At 36.6% G+C, this 24,507-nt stretch overlaps 2 protein-coding genes across 14 annotated transcripts in view; both read right to left on the reverse strand.

The window, feature by feature from the left end:
- Nrg1 (neuregulin 1) overlaps positions 1 to 24,507 on the reverse strand; it is a 201,368-nt gene that overhangs the window by 99,461 nt on the left and 77,400 nt on the right. For 4 of the 13 annotated variants that reach the window (XM_074054668.1, XM_074054666.1, XM_074054678.1 and 1 more), the window contains exon 1: positions 11,695 to 12,365. The exons of the other annotated variants lie outside the window; for them this stretch is intronic. In XM_074054668.1, the coding sequence (XP_073910769.1) occupies positions 11,695 to 12,361 (667 nt within the window). In that variant the 5' untranslated portion in view covers positions 12,362 to 12,365. Of the gene's footprint in view, positions 1 to 11,694; positions 12,366 to 24,507 lie in introns of those variants that run through there. 13 annotated transcript variants of the gene reach the window in all.
- LOC141416879 (uncharacterized) lies at positions 12,689 to 13,042 on the reverse strand. The gene has a single exon (XM_074054680.1). It carries the CDS (start codon positions 12,877 to 12,879, stop codon positions 12,691 to 12,693), a length of 189 nt encoding a protein of 62 aa, XP_073910781.1. The 5' UTR covers positions 12,880 to 13,042; the 3' UTR covers positions 12,689 to 12,690.

Here is a 24,507-nt window from a genome sequence, read left to right on the forward strand (position 1 = left end):
GGCAGCTTTCTGTCTCAGACAATCCAAACCATCTGACTGAGAGTGGATAAATGATTGACTTTCTCTCTCCTTCCAGCTACAGAGAACAATGCAGATATGGTGGTACAAAACACACAGAGGAAAAACCACAAGACCAAACCAAACAAATCAAAATGGTAACATGTCCATAGCTTTCTCAATCTGCCCCTTAGAATGCAAGTCTGCACATGGGAATGTATCAAATTTGGGATTCAAAAAAGTGAAGTTTTATTTTTTTTAAAAATGGATAGTAATGACAGCTCACGCTTACAGTGTTCTAGAGCCAGGGACTCTTCCAAATGCTTTATATATGTTAACTCATTTGATCTTCACAATAACCCCATAAGGAAGGTACACTTATGCTACCATTTTACAGATGAGGAAGTAAAGGCACAGACAGATTATAAAACTTGTATGCTATCACAATGCCAAAACCAGGACTGGGATTTGAACCCAGGCAATCTGGTTCTAAATGCATGCTATTAATCACTGTATTATCATGAGACAAAATTCTTTGTAACCTAGAAAATATATATGATGTGAACATATATTTAAACCTTTACTATATGTCTCTCTATCTCTCTCTCTTTCTCTTTCTCTCTCTTTCTCTCTCTCTCTCTCTCTGCATGCTACATACACAGGCTTTGCAAAGTATATATTAAAGTCCAGAGTTACATCACAATGAAGTTTGTAATGACTGAACTCTGTATTGAATTCTTCTAGATTAAAATTCCAAAGTTTTAACATATGGCTTCAAATAATTTTCTTCCTCTGGTACTGCCATAAAAAAAAGTCATTCTTAGTATACTTTTTATTCTAAAAATATACAAATGGCATGTCTACCTCATGTACAGTATTTTGCTTGGCACTGTCCAGGGAATGACAATGAATCAGCTATTACTCTAGGTCTTAGGAAACTCTCAGCAAAGTATGGTTGGTAATTATCCAAATACAAAAATCAAAAGTCAGACTTAGAGTAAGTGGCAGGATGAGGCCAAGCAACATGCCATGAAGCACCAGGGGAAGAAGGTCTACAACTAATTTAGAGGGGGAGTCTTGAGGCCATAGCAGAATTTGGGAAGAAACAGATTGTGGGAAAAGAACATTTATGGAAATCAGGTGTGGTAGCCCATGCATATAATCCCAGCACTTGGAAGGAGAGGGCAGGAGGATCATGAGTTTGAGGATAGCCTTGGCTACATAGTGCAACCATATCAGAGAAAGACAGAGAGACAGAGAGAAAGAGGAAGAGAGGAGAAACAGAATATTTATGCTAGAAGACAGAATGAATAAAAGAATGGAATGGAGAAAAAATAAAAATAATACTATCCCATTTGGCCAGAGTATGGTCCATAAGGGTGGGAGGTGGGAGGGCAGCTGGAATAAGAATTTATGAGATAACAAATATTTCTAAATATTGACTATGATATATCCTAGGAATGAAAATGAAAAAGAAATAATTTCTACTTTAAGAACCACAAAATTTCACAACCAATTTTAAAATAGGTCCAACAAAGCACAATGAATAATTTGGTAATGCTCATGTGCTTAAAAACTGTAGATGCTGTGAACAATGTCTAAAAATTTGTTACCTGCACTGTACATATCATGTAAGGAGTAAAAAGTGAACAACTGGGAGATCTGGGGATTAAACTCAGACTTTCAAATGTAAGCACCTTGAGAAGCAAGAAATTATCCTTCCTCTTTATCTGTCATTCACCTCTTATTCTTGAGCTCCGTTGATCCAGAACACAGGAAGAATGACCAAAGAACAAGTCATCTGAGCTTGTGCATTTTCTCAAGAAGAGAACCTTGCTCAGACAGATTTTATCTTTATATGAGTGTACAGCCTGCTTAAAATGTGATTGGCAAAAATCACAAACTATGAAAAAAATTGATTTGATAAAACTCGATTTGTAAATTTGTAGCTCAAAACCCATTTTGAATTACAAACTCTACAGATCAGAGCTATAAAGTTGAAGAAGTATAGAAAAACTATTGATTATTCTATACTGTGTAGCTGGAAACAAAGAATATATGAAAATACCATCAAAATTGTCTGGGTGTATCTAATCTCTGACAAGAAATTTAACATCATGTTTACTCATGCTAAAATAAAACATTTAATTTACATTGCTACTATGATGCCTAAAAGGTTTGAATTTCTAGTTTTGATTATGCAATAGCCCAACAAACATTCAAAATAGACATTGGTCTGAAGCTATTTACTACAAGGGCAAGAATCTCTAGTACAACTCAATGTATACATCAGGGGAGGGATGGAGGTGGGGGGCGGGGGGAGAAATGGCCCAAACAATGTATGCACATATGAATAAATGAATTTTTAAAAATCAAAAAAAAAATCACAGTATTCACCAAAGTTATAATATAACTCACTATATTTTAAAGACATCATAGTATTCAATACTATGAAGATCCTGTTTTCCACAGATCCCATATAAAGGATAGTAGTGAAAAGTATCACAGATTATTAATATTTCAATCAAAAATTGATAAAGGTTACAAGTAATAAAACAGTAGCTATTTAGTAAACTCAGCAATCTTAAACAACAAATTTCTAAAGGCTTGAGAAGCCGAAGTCTTAATGTATTTATCCCAATCTTTGCATGAATAGTTCTCTGAATAGGTTGGGGATCTGTGGGTCATTGATTATTAAACCTAAAGTTCCAATTAAGATTCAGGGTCAGATCCCCCAAAAAATGTTACTTGTTGGTCAGGCGTTAATTTAGAAATCTCTGTATTATCACTAAGTAGAATAAGACAAGGACAGAAATAATTATTTCATTTTTTTTCATCTTCTATGCAATATCACGATGGATTACATGACATTGCTTTTCCTCTTCCTTCTAAAGAACCAGAAGAGTTTTTGGTGGAGAAAACTGCAAAGTTCAGGTTGCTTGAAGGATTATAGTAAGGACAGGTCAGAGTAGCAACACTGAACTCTGCCACTAATCATTCTTAAGATTTGCTTTGTAGGCAATACTTAGCATCATGTAACAATCAATGGCTGCTGATTCCTTTTGCTCCCAGAAGAGCAAGCAATTATTACCCAGGAAGTTCTACCAAGGGATTACAAACAAATGCTAACAAGAGTTAGTTCCTCTGTCCTTAGATCATTCCATTTATTTATGGAGCTTTTATTGCTGTGACACCAACATATTTCATAAAACAAATACTTCCTGTCACTTAGCAAACAAAGAGGCCACATGGAAAGTCACTGGGCTAATCGTGGTCAAGTCTGTGGTTAAGGTCTCACTCACTCTCTCCCCCAACCTATGAAGTGAGAAACCACAGGCCTTGGCCATCTGCTCCAGGACACTGGCCTCAGAACAGGGTGGGAACAGAAATGTGAAGAAGGAATGTTCAGGAAGGCCATTGGGCAAGAAGAAATGGTGGAGTATGAAACAGCAGAGAAAAGAGAAAAGTAACTGGGATGGTGAATGAGAAAGAATAAAAGGAAGAGGTCGGAGGTGTGGCTCAAGTGGTAAAGTGCCTGCCTTAGAAATGCAAAGCACTGAGTTCAAACCCCAGTACCTTCAAAAAATTAAAAAGAATAAAAGGAAAGAAAAAGAGGACAGGCTGGATAAATGAAATGTTATCAACGTTAAACTAACATAGGTAACACAGAAAGGATCTGAGAGAACCAGTGTCACTTGTTTGTCTAAGAATTAAGTTTTCTTTTATCATTGCCCTTGATTTCAAATGCATTTGCATGTATGCATATTTGGTTTAACTTTAAATTATGAGTTTTTGAAGTAAAATGAGTTCTAGGGAAAATATTTTGGTATTAGAGAATTAACATGCATTGTAAATTCTGTACTAACTTTTGTTTAAGATATAGTTCATAAATTTCCCTTTGCTAGGAGGAAGACAAAATACTTAAGTGCCTTTCACTGAGAATTATAGTAAATCAAACATCAAGTCTGTGTCACATTTTGTTCCTGATGAAAAATTTTAAAAAAGATTTACCTGAGGAAGCATTCAATTATTTTTCATCAGATTTTATTGGATCTATTTGCTTATTTGCAGCACAATCAGAAAGCCTCAGAAATATGCCCCAGGTTGTTACCAAGTATCTCCCCCTTAGAAGTGGAAGCCTCCTTGTTCCAATATTGATTCCCAATTCAATTTCTGTAGTAAATCTATTATACTTGAAGTAATAAAAATCAGGATGGTCAAAGCATAAAAGTTCTCATACATTTCTGGTTCCTCATTAAAGAGTAAATGAAAACACACATTTATTAAGGTTATTACTATACACTTTCATGAATTCCAAGCTCTTACAAAATTGCATGTCTTTGTAAGAAGTCTCTAGTGCACAACAAAGATATTAAAGCCCCTCAAGTTCAAATATCTAGAACGGCATTGACTCTTTTTCCTTTTTTATAGGATGTGACTAATAGGCCAGCAAGTAAGATTTCATCCGAAATTCACTGCAACAGAATCTCCAATATATATTTGAGGTATAATTACTTTCTGCTCCTATAATAGCTTTTCTTTTCCTTTTTGCAAACTTTTAGCAATAATTGCATAGAGGGCCAGAGGTTTTTATGCCCTCCCAACCTATCAATAAACAATCTTTTCCTGCATTTTTAAAATGATTTTCATGCACTGTACTTCATTAATTAATTATGAAATCATTTCCCTTCAGTTAGGATATCATGTGTATGACTTATGTATATATATATATATATATATATATGCATAAGTCATATATATATATCTATACTTATATATATATAGATAGATAGATAGATATATACTTATGTATATATATATATATATATATATATATGCATACACATGTAGATATTTAAATGTTTTCAATTAAATTAAATAATTTCTATGGTTCGACTTCGTTCATGTAAATTCATCCTATACAAATTGTTTCTTCCATGAGTTTTGTCAAATGTTGAAGACAGCCCATAAACAAAGCTTAAGTCCTGTCGTTTGGGTTTGGGTAATCTCAGTTTAGAATAATAAAAAGAGAAAGGTGAACACAATATTCAAAGCAAGGACTCATGATCTTTTCAGCCAAACTTTTTCTTTGTACCACATCTAAACTGTTCTTTTTCCAATACCCCAATCTTCCTTGAAAAACACAATTTTAGTTGCCATTCTGCCTTTTTCTTTCTTATAAGTAACTCCTTATCATTCTGTCTACCATAAAGCCTTTGCACATTGATTTTGGACATTAACCAAAGAGTAATAAGCTTGGTATTCCACTCAATTTTTATGGGGGAAAATCAATCTTTTTATGGCACTGGGGCTCAAGTAATTAGTAAATTTCTACATCACACTGTGACATTATAAATTATTTCACTTGTAAAGACCCCCTATAATTGATTCCTAGAAATATTAACACTTATGAATATATACATATATGAACCTGGACAGAGAGAAAAGAAGGGCATTAATATTTCTTAAATCCTGTCCTACTAACAAGTTTTTCTTCAGAGAGTGTAACTTATTTTTATCCACATCACAATCTTTTGAGAGTTCAGTATTAACCTCCCTATTTGTTGATGTAAAAACTAAATCTCAAGTGCTGAGATGATTTTCTCAAATTCACACATCTTGTCAGTGGTAGAGCTGGAGTTTGATTTCAAGTTTCTACCATAGGTTCTGCTTTACCATGATGGCTCTTCAGCCCTTCTCTTATGTCTTGGGTTTTCATAAGCTTTCCAAACTCATAAATTTATTCTCCAAACTTTGACACACAAACACTCTCAAGATCAAAAGAAGAAAAGGACAATGTGAGGAAAGGAGTCAAAAAAGTAGAATGAAGGAGAAAATTGGTACTAGTTTCAGGCCTGGACTTGGTGCTATCTGGTAACCCATTTAATCTCCCCAACAGCCTCAAACCATGTGTATTACTATTATCAGATATAAATGAGAAACAGATTCAAGGAGGTAGTCTTGTTTGTTCAAAGTCATGAATAGGGATAAGTAGGATTAAACTTGAAGTCTGTCCAATTGTAAAGTCAATACCTTAAGAGAAGAGACTGAGAAAGTCAGAGGTGGAGCAGCATCAGAGATCAAATACTGAATAACCTGTTTGGAACACAAATCTCCCTCACAAAGTTATTGCTTGAATATACGCCAGAATAAGGAACTAACTTCTTTCCAAATAAATGACACGTTAGTTGGTATAGCTTTATACTTATGTATTTGTTTGTTTGTTTGTTTGTTTAGTGGTACAGGGGATTGAACTCAGGGCCTTGCACTTGCTAGGCAGGTGCTTTACTACTTGAGCCACACCCCAAGCCCTGGGATAACTTTAATGGTAAAATATTCTCCCATATACTAGACATTGAGAGATGGATGTCTAACCTCCAGAAGGTGGTCCTAGATTTATCAAAACCACACAGATAAAATTCTCTTTTCTGAAGAAGACATCTTCAATGGAGTGGTAAAAATTTTACATATTAAGACTTGAATAATAAATGAGAAAAATCAAAAATTTTTAATTGCAATATTAATCATTTGAATATAATCTTAAAATCTTTACATTCTAGAAGAATTATGCATATATTTTATACCTTAAGAAAGGGCCCCAAAGGATTAGAGAGACATTACTTTTACAACCACTCCAGTGGTTTGACTAAATAGTGCCACAATAGCCAAACACATACCACCCAAGGACACTTAGTTGCTGTTGGTTGCAGCAGTGGGATTTGCATTACTATAAATCCTTCAGACCAAAAGTTCCATGAGGATGATTTCTAGTTTTTCATTGTCATATGACCAGTCTGGAACAGTGCCTGGCACATAGTAGGCACTATATTTGCAGAAGGGGGTAAAAAAGGAAATAATACAAGGAAAGTGAGACGTTGACTTAGAGCAAAAACAATAAAAGTGGAAACGTGCATAAAAGTAGACATGGTATAATTTATGGTTTTCTAGAAAGTTAAATAGACTCAGTGGACAAGAGTTACATTCTTGGTTCTCGGGGGCTTCTCGATAAGCCATAACTTTTTATGCTTTTGTTGCCTAATCTATAAAATATACCTCCATTCATGCTTTAAAAGGATCCTGTGAAGTGTTATTAGAAGGAAAAGTGAAGGAGGAAGAACACAGACATATGGCTTGAGACATAATGATTCCTGAGAATATATAAATACTGTTATATATAAGCACATAAAGGAATCAGTGCAGAAACCTGCATCAAACACACTAAGAAAAAGGAGAGATAAAGAAGGGGCAAAAAGTTTAAATTAATTGTGCCTAAAAGAAACTTTTTTTTTTGTTTTTAAGGCTGGCTGCAAACATTTTTTTTGAATGTGTGTTTGTAAATTTGTATAAATACCATTCAGTGTTAAAATACAATTTAATATACTTATATGTGAAAAGACTGGTGAAGATGCATCTCTATGCAATGAGATATTAATTTACAAGGCCAAAATGGTATAATTAGGTTAATAAGAAAGCTTCAAAATATAAATGAGAACACGAAGACTGATCTTGGTATCACAAAGGAATATGGAGGAAAAAAATCAAAGTGGGATGTGAAAGGGACTAGGTGAGCCATATAACCATTTGCTGTGTGTTACAGGACAGATCACCCAGGAAACCCAAATCATTAAAAAAAAAAAAAATGAACACAGAGAGAGTGATCCAATAAAAAGGAGAAAAACTACCACTACTGAAAATTTTTTATTTTCTTTTTTTGTGGTACTAGGGTTTGAACTTAGGGTCTCTTGCTTGCTGGACAGGTGCTCTACCACTTGAGTCATGCCACCAGCCCCCATGATTGAAAATTTAATAATAGCAAAATATGAAGGCAAGAAGAAATTAAAGGATACACAATTCACTAGTGGTCCCAGCTGAAGTACTTTCCTATCAGTCAGATGGCACCACTAGGGTTACTCTCCAGCTTCCTGTCTCCCTGCTCCTTAGAACAGGGAGAATCTGACAGGAGAAAATAGGTGTGTGTGTGTGTGTGTGTGTGTGTGTATTCATGTGCTTAAATTCTGGGGGACAGGATACTCTATTTTCTGTTACTCTGGATTTTAACAAATTATTTAATGTAATGAATTTTAGTAAAAGAATTTCATTCATTATTTCAATTATTTATTTCAAATTGGCGCTCTTTCAGTTCCTTGAAGTTTTTAATGTCTTGGACTTTAAACATGGTTATGGTGAACTTATTTAAAATCATAGTTATAAAATACCTCCAAGTACAGTAATGAAGAACCAGGGATCCACTGAATTAAAGGAGAGCAAAGGGAGGAAATTCTTTGATATATTCAATTCTTCTTGTTGATCTTTAGCAGCTGAGAGTGTTCATATTGGCATTGTGGTAACAATGGATTTAAGACAAAGCAAAACAAAAATTGGCCTAAGATAAAAATACCAATATATTCATGTATCCAAGAGTCTGTTGTCAAGCAGGGTCTTTGATCCAGAAAACATTTTCTTTCAAGATGGCACCACAGTTTCCTGGATGCAATCTAATTAATCAGCTCTTCTTATAGTAATTAAGCTTGAAACTACAAAATTGGTCCTTTCCATATAAATAAAGGGTGGGAAAAATTCCAAAGTCTAGGTAAAGAAAATAAATTAATGGTTTGGGCTGGGGATTTAGACCAGTGGTAGAATGGTTATCTAGCATGTATGAAGCCCTGAGTTCCACCCCCAGCACCACGTACTACTACCACTGCTACTACTACTACTACTACTACTAAAATAAATGATTCAAATATAATGTGACTCAGTGAAAACCAAAAACTTAATTAGCATCACAACAATGCAATCACTGAGGTGGTAGGAAACCACTAATCAATCACCCATAGCAAAACTTCAGAACAAAAACTACATATTTTCATTCCAATCTTGTACTATGTTTCTTAAGAACTACATGTATGCACAGAATAATATGGTGCACACATGAAATTATACTATTTTAGGAAATAAATACTCATTTTTCAAGCCTGAAATAACCGTTATACCTATGGGCAATTTAAAATGCTATGCTTTGCCTTTTATTGTAATAAAGACAGTGAAGGTTGTAATTTGACAAGAGTCATTGAGGAAGGGAGTAATTCTAATATGTATAAAATAAAACCCTAATCCGACTGGGGACTAAGACAGCAGACACAAATACTGGGATTGTTGCTCTTATACTCTCAGGCTCCAGGAGAAAGAATCAATTAGTCCTCAACTGACTATGACCTTGAAGGCTACACTCTGTGCATGAGCTGCTGAGACAGAATGAAAACGAGAAAGAGAGAATGACGTCCTGAACCTACTGCAAATCATGCTGCAGATATGATAATGTCACTTAAAACTATAAGCCATGACAGCTTAGCTCATGTCAGAAACACAGCACACAGGATGAAAAGAAAGCCCCAGTTCTTTCTGCAACCAAATAATACTTTCTTAGTTAAAAAGAATGGAAGAGATTACAGTATGTCTAAGCATTTTTTTTTGCTTTTGCTTTCTTTTATTTAAAGATTACAACTTTTTTTTTTAACAAAAAGTGATCTCCTGCCCCTGAAAACAAAGTTGCTAATTCCCTCACCCTCCCAAAAAATTGACTCTCAAATTTTGTGGGTTTTTTTTTTTTTTTTTAGGTACTAGTTCAAAATATTGACAGTGTGCCATAGAAAGTGATAGACTTTACAGTGTCATCCTCGACTATCTGCCTCTAACTTTTCAGGAGAGACTGCTTCTCACACTCCCTATCCCTCATGCATTTCAGAGTGTCGCAGCTGTGCCTCTGACCAGAACTGGCCACTGTGATGCTTTTAGGCAGCAGTAAATCTTTCCCACTTATTGCTAGTGCCACAAAATCAATGCCTGGCTGGGAAAAAAGAAAAAAGAAAAAGGACTATATACAATGCATAGTCTATTAAAACATTTAGAAGAATTTCCCTTTAAAAACAATTTCTCAAAACTTCACTACCACTTTCTAAAACACAGTGGTAGAGGAAAAGGTTTGGCACATTTCTCAATTTGCTTGATTTCATCATATGACCAAATTACGGAATTTAGTTGAAGAGTTTTTCAAAGAGCCATCTTTCTTTTTCTTGGCAACTCAACCTATCCAGGCACATTTTAATTAAAGGCTTATGTTTAAAATGATAAAGACAAAGAAGTAACCTTGATTCATGATGAATTCTGCTTCTCTTTGCAGGATCCGCACTTGCTTTTTATAGCCTGTCATTTCATCTAGGTATTATTTCCCGGGTCACTTTGCCAGGTGGGAAAGAGGCAGTGAATGTAGTGATGTCTGTCAGACTTTTAATGATGCTTTGGGGATTTAATAAAGATACAAAGCACTGTCTACATAAAATTAGGTTTTCCTAATTACACTTGGGAAAAAAAAAAAGCTTTCTTAAGTTTTTTGAAACTGGTAAGCGTGAAAAGATCTTGAATGGCAAGCACACATCAAGTTTTCTGTGTCTGTAACATACTGCACCACTACTTCAAACTGCACATAAATGTCTGGAGGAGGTGTTCTTTATTCTTCATCACAGTTTAGAGGGAAAACAGAAGGGGTATTTGATAACAGGTTTTCTACCTTCAACTCTTTTCATGAAGAGATTTTATACGTTATTAAGAATCAGCTTCTCTGCCCTTTTACTTTTTCTTCTTCAGTAAATATTCATTAGTGATAAAAAGGGAAAGGACAGAGAAGACAAAAATAAACTAAAAGCATTTAAAGAAAAAGCCATAAAAACTCCTCCCTTCCATACTGACGTTTGGAATAATTTGACGAGTCATGGTTTCATTCCTGTCAACTTTCCATTATAGAGTACTGCAATGAGCTGGTGCAAATGGCAATATAGTGTTCTTATTGTTTTAAGAGCGTGGAGTCTCTTCACTCAGAGGTTATTAAACCGGGTTGCTACAACCTGACAGGGTAAAATGACACATGTCTAAAAACAATGAGGTACCTTACTAATGGATCTGTACTTTTTAATGACTGGCAAGGAAGCTATTTAAATATGGGATTATAGAAGACAAAACTAATTTGGGAAAATCCCTTCATGTGAACTGTAGTGTGTCTTGAACAAAATAAAACTGCCCTAATCAGTGCTTAGTAACCAAAAGTACCACCAAGGTAGGGCAGCAATTGTCCTGATTTGATGTCAAATGTCTTGATTTGCTGCAGTATGGGAAGAAACAAGTAAAATACAAAGATGGGGAGAGTGGAGAGGGAACAGGAAGAAGAGAAAGAGAAAGATAACAGGCAGCTGTGCTGCAGGGAGGGAGAGGGTAACCAAAAGGCACTAGAAAGTCTCTAGGGAGGAAAAAGAAAAATACCAAATAATACTCATTTGCATACAGAAGTCACATTCTTAAGAATAAATGATGGTCTGGTGTTTTCATTTCTAAAATGTTAAAAGTAAATGGAATTTCACTTAAATTCAAGCATGATTTTGCAGACACTGAAGTTTTGGATCTCTCACCTCTGGCTAGGAGGAGCTGCTGTTAAAAGATTGATTCATACCAGGAGTTTACAAGATTTTTTTACTTGTCTTTTCAAAGCCACCCCAAGCATCTCAGTCACATGATTCTTTCAAACAAAACCACACAATTAAAATGCAAGAAGAAAGGAACAGCTAGCACTCTAGAAAACACCTTTCCTTTCCGGAGCTCAAGCCCACCATTCCCTTCATTCATCGTCATCTCTCTCTCTCTACTTACAAAGTTTAGGAGCAGTTTGGAGATTAGTTTCTGTTGTTTGTGGCTGAGTTGCTGACTTGGGTGTTCTCACCTCAGGGTTCCGAGTGGGTAAAGGGAAGTTGGATGCAGAGGACGGCCGGGAAGAAAAAGCAGAAAGCCGATGCTTTGGGGTTGGTGCTGCTGAAGATTCAGAGGATACAGCAACATTGTCAACTTGTACTGTAATTTGAACCTCAGTTTCAGATTGAGCCCTAGAGACAGGTGAAGTGTATGTCTCAGATGATTCCCACACAGCTGAGGCAGCAGCTGGATCCAGAGAAATAATAGGGTCCTGGCCTAACCCCCCAGGGTCAAGGTGAGTAGGAGAGTCGTACTCAAATATCTTGTCCACAAACACCCATTTGAGGCCAGCAATGCAGAGGCAGAGGCTGACAAGGCAGGCCAGGATGGGGACAATGCAGATCTTCTCTGAGTTGAGGCAACCTCTCAGGCGCTCAGCTTCCAGGCACACACAGCAGGGCCCGGCCAGGCCCACAAGTCCAGGGCTTCTCCCATCTTCAGTCTGGGTCTCTGGCATGTCTTCAGCTGCGGGAATCCCATCAAGAGATGGGTCTGTACTCAGCTGAGTGGAGGGGCTGGAGGACCTCTGGCCAGCTACCTCAGACATGTCTGGGGAATAAATCTCCATCGGCTCACCTCCAGAAGGCCTGGCCTCTCTCACCGTCCATTACCATGCAGAGCCCCCCCCAGGCAAATGATACAGCATCTTAGAGGGGGAAATCGATAAGTCGTCCAAGTCCAGGGCCATTATCAAAAGCAAGAGGAATTCAGGAGGAAGAAGAAAAACAGAAAAGAAAGAAAAAGCTCCGAGCAACTACAAAATAAAAGTATATCGTAATAATTCTTTAGCTGTTGTTTCTGGGCCACTTTTCCAGTTCTTTTAAATGCTTCTCCAAACCATCCCGGCTGGTCCAGAGGACAAGGGCCAAACTAGAAACACAGCCGATGGCTGGTTAATTAAGTAAACCAGTAGCCCAAACTGAAAGGCATGTTCCTCACCTCGAGCATCTGAAGCTGCTGTCTGCTCAGATGAAGAAAACAACTGTCATGCAGCAGAAGTAAAAGCAAAAGCAGGACCAGCGGCGGTGGCGGCGGCGGCAGCAGCGGCGGCGGCAGGAGAGGCAGCAGTGACAGTAGCAACAGCATCCTGTTGTGTTAACGCAGCGGCTGAAAGAGGCTGAATCATTACAGAGCAGCAGGTGCCTGCCCTCCAAGCATCACTGCAAACACAGGGATCTGAGGGAAGCCTGCGGCCAGGAGGGGCGGTGACTCCCTTCCCCGCCCTGCCTCCACCCCCACCCTCTTTGTCCTTCCTGAGCGCTCAGTCACTTTCTTCCTCTGAGGGCTTCCTTCTTCCCAGTCTCTTTTTCTTTCCTCTCCCCATCCCAAATGAGTCCCCTCTTTCCGTCTCTCTCTCTCTCTTTTTTTCCTGTCTCTCCTCCCTTTTCTCCCAGTCCCCCCCACCTCCCCGCCCCTCTATCCCCACTCTGTGCTGCTGGCTGGTCTGAGTGAAATCAGTACTGTACACCCAGCAACACAGGACTGCCAGTGACTTCCTATTTTATTCAATTAGAAGGAATAAAGGCCATCAAATCAAAGAGAAGCAGGCAGACAGCAGTTAAGCTGGGTCCCCATGGCCCCCACCCCTTTTCTCTCTCTTTTTTTTTTTTTTGCAAAAGCAGCCCCAGTCTTCCAACACCCCCTCCACACACACTTCCCCCACCTTGCTTGCTTTTAGTCTTGCTGGCTCTCTTTCCTTCACCCACTGTGGGGTCAGAAAAAGCCAGCGATCGATGCTAGCAATCTAACAAAAGCTGGGATGGGGCGGGGGATGTAGGTGGGACCTTCTGGGTTGGACCTGAGGCTTGGCAAAGTCTGATATCTGATTCCTCCCCAGAGAGGTGCGCCTTTCAACAGCAATTTCTTCCTGCCTGCTGCTGAGTGAGAGCATCCCTTCCCCAGCCAGCCCTCTAATAAGTTTTGTTCATCAACAAGATTGTCATTGCCTGATTTTTCAACCAACAGTTTGAACACTGTTTTCTAACCATGGACAGCTCTGTCTTTAGCCCTTTCTGTGAAGACTATGTATGATTTTGTAAAATGCTGAATATGCATTGGAGGGAGAGAAGAGAAGCCCATATATCCCTGTCCTTTAAATTTCCAATTCCCTTGTCCCACCAAGAGCAGACTAGACTACTGCCAAGGTGACAGGAAACACTGGTAAGTAACAGAGTGAGGGAACAAGGGCTACCTCTTCATTTTTAAATTTGCCTTTCATTGTGACTCCACACTGCGGAGGTTAGAATTCTCTGGACGCTGGTAATATATACCACATGTCCTCAGCTATAACCGCACTGCAAGTATCAAAAAGAGTTTTCTATAAGAGCATGCCTTTTGGGTCAGGTTTCAGTAGCTCTACCTTACAGATAGTTTCCGTGCTGATTTTTTTTTTCTTTTGAAATAGCAGTCCTTAAAAGACCAGAAGAAAGGCATTGTGCTTTTAAAAGAGAAGGCAGGCTCCTGGGAAGCTTCTATTTCATGTTATAGTGTGTACTCTATGCCTCTGAACCTTGGATCCACACTTCCCTAGTACTGGACATCCAAATGGGATCTGAGGAACCATTCTATTTACCCTGTGTCTTAAAAATTCTCTGCAAATCTTCACGTGGAGTCCCAGAAGCACTGAAATTTAGCATTTGAGTCTTGAGAAAATCTGCTTTAAACACATTATATTTTATACAGTACACTGTCTCCAGTGCTTTCAAATATATTTAAGCTTCAAATGGTAGGAGATAAGAATATTATGATTTCCTTCAAGATGATATTACTCCATAATTATAAATGACTTAATGGATATTAATATTTTAAGCTATGTTTTCAGTGCTATCAGTAATAACAACAAAAGCCTGAATTAATTTGCATAATTGTAACAATGACTATGACAAGCTTATGGACAAAATGTGTTATCCTGAAGTTCACCTCTATATAACTTACATATATGTACCAGTAACCAGTATTTTACAATAATTCCTATACTTATTTTCTAGCTTCACCTATTTGATTTGAAAGCAATGAGAGCTCTTTTAACAAAGTGATGGACATGGAATTTTATGGTGTAGAAAATCTATTAAGGCAATTAATATTTCTTAAAATCCTCATAATCGATATGCATTTAAATATTGAAAAATTATGCAAGTAAGTAAATGCTAAACTTTCAACTAAGGTAATTAATGATTCCTTCAAAGATAACCCAATTTAATATATGGCACTGAATTAATCAATTCTACCCCAATATTATATTCATTGACAATTCATTTGTGGTCAAGGTCATCTAAATTTCAAAGACCAAAATGGGGCTTAGGTGGCCCCAAGTCACCCACAGTTTTGAAAAATGCTGGTTAACCTCAACCCAGCAAATATTTATGTCACCCTAATCGAGCAAACATATTCAGCAGACTAAAAAAAAAAAAAAAAAGTTACTGAGCACTGCTCTAGTTGTCATTACAAGCTACAGAGAAATATTCTCAATACTTACAAAGAAAAACAAATATTATTAAACAAAGGCTACAACAAAACATCAGAGACAGACTCCTACAGGCTGCCACACTACTGTGTCCTACCCTATACATGTCAGGCATTGGAATGTCTGTGTTTCCTCCCTGGAAATATATTTCATGAACTTTGGGGCACCATGGTGCTAAGACAGCTTTCAGAGAGCCAGCTTCTTATAAAGTTGTTTTCCCCACTAACTTGGAAGATGAAGGTAATTGGGGAAAGAGAGCAGGACAGGAGATTAAGAATAAAAGAAATGCTCCATTAGTTCTACCCTGGGAACCAGGAACCAGAACTTGCTTTTACCCCTTCATCAAATCATTCACAGCAATAAAAGTGTAAGGAGGAAAGGTACTGTGCATGGAGCTACATCAGACATTTCCTTTGAAGAAAACATGAATGCTTGTAGAAGGAGCTGCAAAGACATGACATTTTTAACCCTTTGAGTTCCACCCTAATAAAACCCAAGAGAATCCATAATTCTATGTCCTCTTAGAAACATGAAATGAGACACTTTCTTACTATCTTTTAAAAACTTTTTATAATCACCTCCTTCACAACAAAAACCTATATTTTTTGAGAGCTCTACCTATTCTCCAGGCATTCTGCTAAGTTCATTACACACATTATTTCTGATATTTGCTAATCCTGCGTGGTCCATATTACCTTAAAAATAAAGAAGCATGGGCTCAGGTAACCTTGGTAATTGAGCCAGGGACTAAATCATTAAATAACAGGGCCAGGATTTGAAGAAGGTCTGACTTATGCTATTCCTTCAGGAAACACTCCTTTTCTTTTTTAATCAAAAGACTATATCTATACATATTTTTTACATATCAGTCCAATGGGACAATAAGTGAACCAGAGAGCATAACAATGATATGGGTTTGCCCAATATAGCTGACAACTTAAAAGTGCCTAGTTTTCAAAATAAAAGCCTTCTAAAATTTTGCCTAGTGATTTTCAGATGTTAGTTACAAGGATTAAATGTAGGCCATTTAAATATCATCTACTTATAGTTTAAGTAAAATGAACTCTTTGAAAGTGTCAGTTCTAAGAGTCCTTTTGGGAAGCTATTTCCATTTTGTATTATTGTGAAACAAATTGCCCTGAAATAACATAACAACCACCATAAACAACAACCATTTTATTAGGTCTCTCTAGTAAACCTAGGTTTACTGGGTTCAGCTGAATGGTTCTTCTGCTCCATTTCATGCCAGCTGGGGCTGCAATCAGCTGAGAGGCAATCTAGTTGATTCACTTAAGATGATGCATGCATATGACCAGCAGCTGAAGTCAAGTATCAGCTGGGAGCTCACTGGAGGTGTCAAACAGTACACCAACATGTGCCTTGCCATGTGGTTTGAACTTCTCACAGCATGGTGGCTGGTTCTGAGAGGAAGCATCCATTCCCAGAGACAGGAAGCACACACTGCCAGTATTGTTAAAAGACTCCCATGGGAGTGTCACAAATACTTTTCGTTGCATCCTATTGGTTCAATAGTCACAGGACCAGCCCAGACTCAGGACAAGAGTAATAAATCTTGATGAAGAGAGTGATAAAGTGTTTGCTGCCATATTTACTCATCACTGCAGGTAAGGAAGTAAATGTTGGTAAGTCAACTTGGGTCAAGTGGAGACACAGTAACATAGAATGGATTTGGCAGAACCAAGTCAAATACAATTCTATTTCTAATCCCCTTTCATAATACTCCAGCTTCCTTGTAACTTGGCTTCAATGAAGAAAATATTCTATTTCATCATCAAGTAAAAATACTTAAATTCATCTCCTACCCCAATTCAAACTAGGCTACTTAGTTCTGTACTACTTTCATTTATTTTGTCATCAGAAGTATGCAGAATAGGTACAGTAGATGAAAGGGGCTGATAAATGTCATTTTGCTTTCAACTACAGTACTCCAGTTCATTTTCTCTTCTATCTTCAGTTCTTTTTAATTTGAAAAAGTTTATCCTTGCTCCTAAATTTTATAGCTGAAAAAAAGGAGAATTTAATTCATAGTATATAATATAGAATGAAGGCAGCAGTAATTTCACTTTTAGTAATAATTATGTATAAATCATAAATTATGTATTTATTTGCTAGTGAAATATAAAAATCATGATTTTCACAAAAACCTCCTGAGCCAAAATGAAACTTTAACAACTTATTGCTCTATCAGAACATAAAGTACCCAAATGGCTCTTTCAGACTTTCCCACCACATCCAAAACCATCCCTTCAGCTTCCATTAAGAACTTCATAATTTTCCAAATCACATATTTCTTAACTATTGCATTTATTGGGCATATTTTCACAGTCACATGTTGTTAATTACTACAGTATGCAGACAGAATGCAATTTCTTTATAAGAAACCAAACCTACAGCTGTGCAATACAAACTCAATACACACATTTTGTTTGGTTTTATTTTTAACTGAGATTGAATTATACAGATTATTGTACCTCAACAGATTGGCAGGTTTTTTTTTTTTCATATTCCATCTAAAATACCTTTGGGCTGAGCATGGTGGTGCACACCTCCCAGCATTCAGGAGACTGAGGCAGGAGGATAGTGAGTTCAAGGGCAGCCTGTGAGACCCTGTCAACAAGCAAAACAAACAAAAAACAAGGAAAAAACTATACTCTGTATTCTTTTCCATGTTTTTCAAATCTTTTAAGGTCTAGTTCAGGTACACACTTATCAAATTTGCTAACTGTTCCAAAATATGCATTATATGAATTTAGCCTGTTCTAGTGAAACTGTCATCCAATAATGCTTAACTCTCAACCACCAATGATCCTTCTGGTGGATCAAAGGTTTGGAATAAACCAATATTTCATTATTTTGTTCTATAGTTCTCTCCCCAACTAAACAGAGAAGTTTTCTGAAGGCAAAGCAAATCCACGAATGGTTCGATGACCCTTTACATTCATTATTCATGATGCTAAATGGGTGAGCTGAAAGTCATTTCACCTTATTGGGAACCTATCTTCTGCCCAATCTGAAGACGAGTCCAGACTCCACATTTTATTCTTACTCACTTAAAATGTTCTCAGAGGAGATAATTTTAGTCAATTTTAAGAATTATTTTGTGAAGCACTCTATCAAATGCTTGATATTGACTGTTTCTGTGTCCTCATTTTGTAACACGATGATCAATTTACTCTGACACATTTTGTTATCTATTATGAGTTTAGATCTTTTGTAATTCAGGCTACAGTAAATGATGTCAAATATGAGTATGTGAGAGTTTTACACAGAAAGATATTTTAATGTATGACAGTTATGAGTCTATGTTACTTTTATAGTGATGTTACCTATTAATTTTTTATTCCCCAGAAGAAAATTCCTTAGTTATACACCTTATTTCATTTTTTACAGATTTTTAATATTGACCCATAAATGTGCATAGTTACACAATTATTATTAGTGTAATTATGATTGCACTATTATTATTGCATAGTTATAACTCAAATGCATAATTATTAAATCAGGATAACCCGCAGTTCTATCTCCATCATTTCTCTGAAATAGTTCATTTCTAATTTTCTAAGTCACTTTCTTTTGAATTACACTAAACATGTTTTGGAACTTGAGAAAGGAGGGGGTTGCATAATATTGTGATAAACGCCACTAACTTTTTCCCTTTAAAATGGTTAATTTTATGACTTTCAACTCAGTGAAAAATTGTACTTGGCATTCATCATGTTTTCAGCTTCTCCAGCATATAATTTTAAAAGGCAATGATGTTATGTATGACTAGTTTTATGAGTGGGCTGCACTAAAGGAATGAGACTTGGTAATGTGTAGGGTGGTCTTTCTTCTAAAGAGTCAGCAAGAGATACAGGGGTTATGGATTTAGCTAAGTGTTAGAGAGCTTACCAAACATGTGTGAGGCCCTGCGTTTGATCCCCAGCATCTCAAAAAAAGAAACAAGGTGTTCAGCATGGAAAACCCAAAGGAAAATTATCTTTATAGGGACCACTCTGATATGTGGCTGGATGGTCATGCATAATGTTTACTGGAGAATACATGTTGGCTTAGTTACATTGAACACAGTCTTTGTTTGGTTTCATTGATATTCACATTGCTGTTAAGTTTAGCATAGCTAATAGATATTTTCTGTCTGTTTTTCCCTCACTTCTTACAGCAAATGTTACCAAAAAATGTACGATCATTTGGCTTTTAAAGAACATATATATATGCAATCTTATTTAACAAAAATAATAATGGATGTATTTTTTAGTGAAAGAAATTTTGGTTAAAAATAAAGAAAAAATATCTTTAAAAACTCATGCTGGTTTAATACAAGTTCAAATGAAGTTTCAAAACTGAAGTAAATGAACTTGATTTACATTTAAGGACTAAACTTTTATTTCAGGCTCAATTGATTGTCAGGTGTCAGGTGATCCCCAACCCAACTCAGAAATGCAGTTTGTATATAGAAAAGGCTATCAAATGCTCCAGAAGTATGCGTTAATTTGATTTTTAAATCGTCTGCTTAAAATAGAGAGAAACTGAGCATGAGATTATGTACACGGGAAGGTAGCTGTGAATTACTCATAATACCAACCAGCAGGAGATTCTAAAACTTCACGTAAGCCGTCTGTGAAATAAACCTTTGCAACTCACCCAGAATAAAGAAAGCTAGACATAATTCAAACTTCTAAATGTGATACTACTTCAACCAGAGGAAACATCTTGCAATGTGTGTGTGTGTACACACATATATTCTTAAATTCTACACACCTCCTTTTCCTTTGCTGATCCAGATTAAAATACAAAGTGGTACCAAAGAGGAGGGGTTGGAATAAAAATATATGCAGTTTGCAGAACTGATTTTGCATCTGAGTGAGTCACCTAATGGGCAGCATTGTTGTAAGGTCACAGACTTATGATGCTCAGAGAAGCTGAAATATCCCATTTAAAACAAAATGCCAGCTTCACACTCCTCCGCTACTTCTCAGACCAGGGAGTGGAAACTTTTCCTACATTGTCACAATTTTTATTACTTTAAAAATAGGAATTTGAAAGTCATAAAGCTATCTTATGAGTTGACCTCCAACTCAAAGCTTTCTATAAAAAATCATAAGACATTACTAGCATCAGACCTTTTCTTTCTATTTCAGAAATTATTTGGAGTGAAAGGATTTAGGTTTATTGCAAAATCCAACTGTAAGCTCAATGACAATTAGATTTAAATTTTTCATTGGCTGAACATTGGCATTTACCTGTGAATTTTATTTTATAGCAGAAAAAGAATTTCCCAGGAGGTAAAAATAGGCTGCCTTGAGTCACATAGAAATTAATTTCAGAATTAGGACTAGAATTCAGGTCTATGGGTGGATTGTCCCATTCAACTCATTTCTACCAAGGATGGTGGTTAGTTACCTATTGCCAACAAAGACACAAACACTGCTTGGACAGTTTAGATTTTCTGTCATTGCCTCCATGAATGATTTCAACAACAATACCTTGCTTGACCCTTCCACAAGAACTGTTTCCATTTGAAAGATTATTTGATGATCCCATGACCACCTGTGGCCAAAACTCTACTTTATAGTCCTCTTTCTGAAAGATATTCGAAACAAATCTTCATACTGAGAGTTAGGGCATGGACTATAGAATGGCACTTTCCCTGAAAACAGGCTGAATATAAGAAATTACCTAAATTGTGGACCCATTACAATTAGCTTTTCTGCCTATGTGGGAGGTTATAAAGAAACTTCAAGGGATAGGAAGAGAGTGTAACTTCAAGGAAGAAGATTGTCACTTCGGAACAGGAATCAACCTATCATTATAGTGAGTCAAACATACTAGACCAAAAACTGTCAATCTCTGAAAACTGTAGAGCCAGGTTTCCACTTATTTTCATTTGAAGGATTAACAGACTGAATGAGACAGGGGATGGAGTGATTATCAGGGCAGAGGGAAAGGAAGACTGCTGATGACTGAGTCATACTATGAAATATGAGTCAGGTTCAAATATGGTAGCTTATTCAAGAGAAACATATATACTCTTTGCTGGCATAGTCTTCCTAAGAGTGAAGTAAGATATGTACACTATGTACAATGGGATATCTGGTGGTAAAATGTCCTCAGATATACAACTTATTTGAAAGCACATCAAAAAATACAGAGTTGGGCTGATGGAGTGGCTCAAATGGTAGAGTCTAACAAGCATGAGGCCAAATTCAAATGTCAGTATGGAAAAAAACAAAAAAAAAAGTTGATGGATAGATCAATAAGTAAACATTTGATAAAATCAATACTGGAAAATGTTCATGGTAAAGTCTAAATAGTCTATTTACTGCCCAATTCATTCAAATAGCAATGATAAAAATGCTAAAGATATTTTTAAATAATTATTTTCATGGTGGTTTCTGGCCACAACTATATAACAGAAAACCCAATAGTTTTATTATAAAACTCATTAGCTTATGCATATAAACAAAAGAATCCACCAATTCCACATTCTAGTAACTTGACTGCTTCTCTTCCTCAACTATATTCCTCTTCACCTAACACTTTTACAATAAGGAGCTGACTTTTAAGATGAATTTCAAATTTATGTCAAGGATAAAAAATTCATATAATTTGGACCATTTTATAAGGCAATGAAGTGTCTTTATATGACAAACTGTTAATTGCTAAAGAAAATCTAAGAGCTTTTTCTGCAGTCACACCCCCAATACCATTCATTTATTGAGAAATGACTTTCCTTAATGCAATACTTTAATCACTAGGGAACAGAAACATCTATGAAAAATATGCATATGGAAACATTAAGTTCACCCTACTGACAAAATCAGAAGGGCTGGGTGGTAGTATCATTTCTGTTAGCAAATAGAATCACTGGATGGTTCAGGACATTCCCAGTCTGAATGTAATTTTTTCTAACGGTCACCTAGTGGGTCAGTGAACACTACAGAGCTGGGGTTCTGATGTGAGCTTTGCCCCCTGCTCTTCCCACCCCGTTATGCTTACAGATATTTTATAAACTATTAAATATGTATGATGCAGTATAAAGCCCCTCTAAAAGCATCAGTATTTAACTAAATCATATCACTGACAGCAAGAGGCACACAGAGCAATTTAACCTAGCAAGAAAAGTACTTCTTTTATATATCACTGCAGTGCAGAGAGTTCTAACCATATGCTTCTTTTCTGTCTCCACATACCTCCTACAAGAAAGGAAAGGCTTAACGTAAATGGTTCAAAATGCTTTTAGACAGGCTTCTAAAACAACACATAAATCTTTCAAAGTATTTCCTACAATCTTCCCTGAAGGTTTGTATGACTCTTGTCACTAGAGGTCAGACAAATAACCGGTCCTTAGGTTAAGTCTGCTTGACTGCAGGTTAAATACCTAGATTTAGCCCACTCTCTTCTGTGTGTCCTTCCAAATGTCTACTGCTGGTTACTGACTGATATCAAAGGTATCTAAAAGGTATCTCTGTGTAACTGTATCCCCATCATTTTTCTCTTTTACCTCTAAAAACATTCAAAGGAAAAAGTTTGGGATGGGAAACATCAGCATCCGTCAAAAGTTAAATTATTGTAGCCAGGTGTGGTGGCTCAAGTCTATAATCCTAGCTACTTGGGAGGTGTAAGATGGGAAAGAGGTGGCTGGAGGCCAGGCCAGCAAAAAACAAACAAACAAACAAAAAAGTTAGCAAGATTCATCTCAACCAATAAAAAGCTGGGAGTGGTGGTGTTTACCCGTCATCCCAGCTATGCAGAAAGCATAAATAGGATTATAGTCCAGGAATAAAAACAAGACAGTATTTGAAAAAAAAACCACCCAGAGCAAAAGGGGCTGGGCATGGTTCAAGTGGTAGACCTCCTGGTCTACCCAATTCAAACCCCAGTACAGCACTCCAAAAATGTCAGGTATTGTTACTCATTCACACCCTTATAACCAAAGAATCTAAAGAGATAAATACCAGAAGTTAAGCAGTCTTCCAAGGTACCTAGGTATGGGGAATGCAGAAGAATTGCAACGAGCTCTCTGAATTTTTTTTTAAAGGACCATAAGAATATAGAACATTTTCAGTCATCTCATATACAGAATTAGGTGTATTACTGGAGACTGGTGATTTTTATAATAATCTCTGGTTGGAGGAAAAAAATATGTTGAATTGGTATAAAAACAGTTATCTTACTGTCAGAAAATTAGGGCTAAATGCTTGAGTTGTACAACTCAAAATGAAATGGCATTTATGTAATTTGGCCAACATATAGCAATTAATTAGGAGATTTGCTGCTCAGCATTTAAAATTACCTTCTTTTGAAAAGTTGGCAGGAAAAACCTCAGGATGACCTGCTTTTCAAAAGCAGCAGATTTCAATTTTTAAGGTCAATATATTAACTATAATAAAAATAGCTACCATCTCTAAGGTCCTAAGGTAAGTATTCATTTGTTTAGCTTTCCATTTGTCTACTCACCCCCAAAATGTTTAGTACATGGCTACTTATGTGCCACACATTGTGCTGGACATGTATATTTGACAGAAGGAAGTTAAAAGAATTTCTATCCTATTAAATGCTATCTTTGTCTCTCTTTTTCTTGGCGGGGAGGGGAGTAGGACAAGGGTTTGAATTCAGGACTTAGAACTTGCAAAGCAGGAGCCATACCATTTGAGCCACACCTCCAGTACATTTTGCTTTGGTTATTTTGGAGATAGGGTCTCGCAAATTATTTTCCCAGATGATCTCAAACCTTGATTCCTTCTGATCTCAGTCCCCTAGAGGTAAGCCAATAGCACCTGACTCTACTAAACTGTCTTAACTCTAAAGTAAAAAGAGATCTTTGTAAACAGGATTCAAATTTCGAGTGCGGTAAAATCTGAATATAGAACAGGAGGCTGAAGTATGAAAAACAAGCAGGTCATACATTGTACGAAGTAGAATCAATACTTATAATCTTAATCAATCCTTATAGCCAGGCTCCAGAGCAAATGATATTATTCCCATTTGACAGATGAAAAAAGTAAGGATGGACTGGCTACAAAGGTGCTGGTTTCTTGTACAGCTAGGAAGCATTAAGCTGAGATCCAAACCATCTGAGTTTAGTGACCATTTTTTTGTAACTACATAATGACTGTACTGTATTACTGGAAAAATGATTTCAAAAAAGCATCAATTACATAAGATAATTTTTGTCGAGAAGCGCAGTACAGTTTTTATGTGGACCTCACTGGGAATGAAGGAGGAAATGA

Source organism: Castor canadensis, chromosome 14, assembly GCF_047511655.1.
Source record: "Castor canadensis chromosome 14, mCasCan1.hap1v2, whole genome shotgun sequence".
NCBI classification, from domain to species: Eukaryota; Metazoa; Chordata; class Mammalia; order Rodentia; family Castoridae; genus Castor; species Castor canadensis.

Bases quoted from the DNA above. Each gene is read 5' to 3' on its own strand.
- LOC141416879 (XM_074054680.1), bottom strand. From the start codon at position 12,879: ATGCTGTTGCTACTGTCACTGCTGCCTCTCCTGCCGCCGCCGCTGCTG.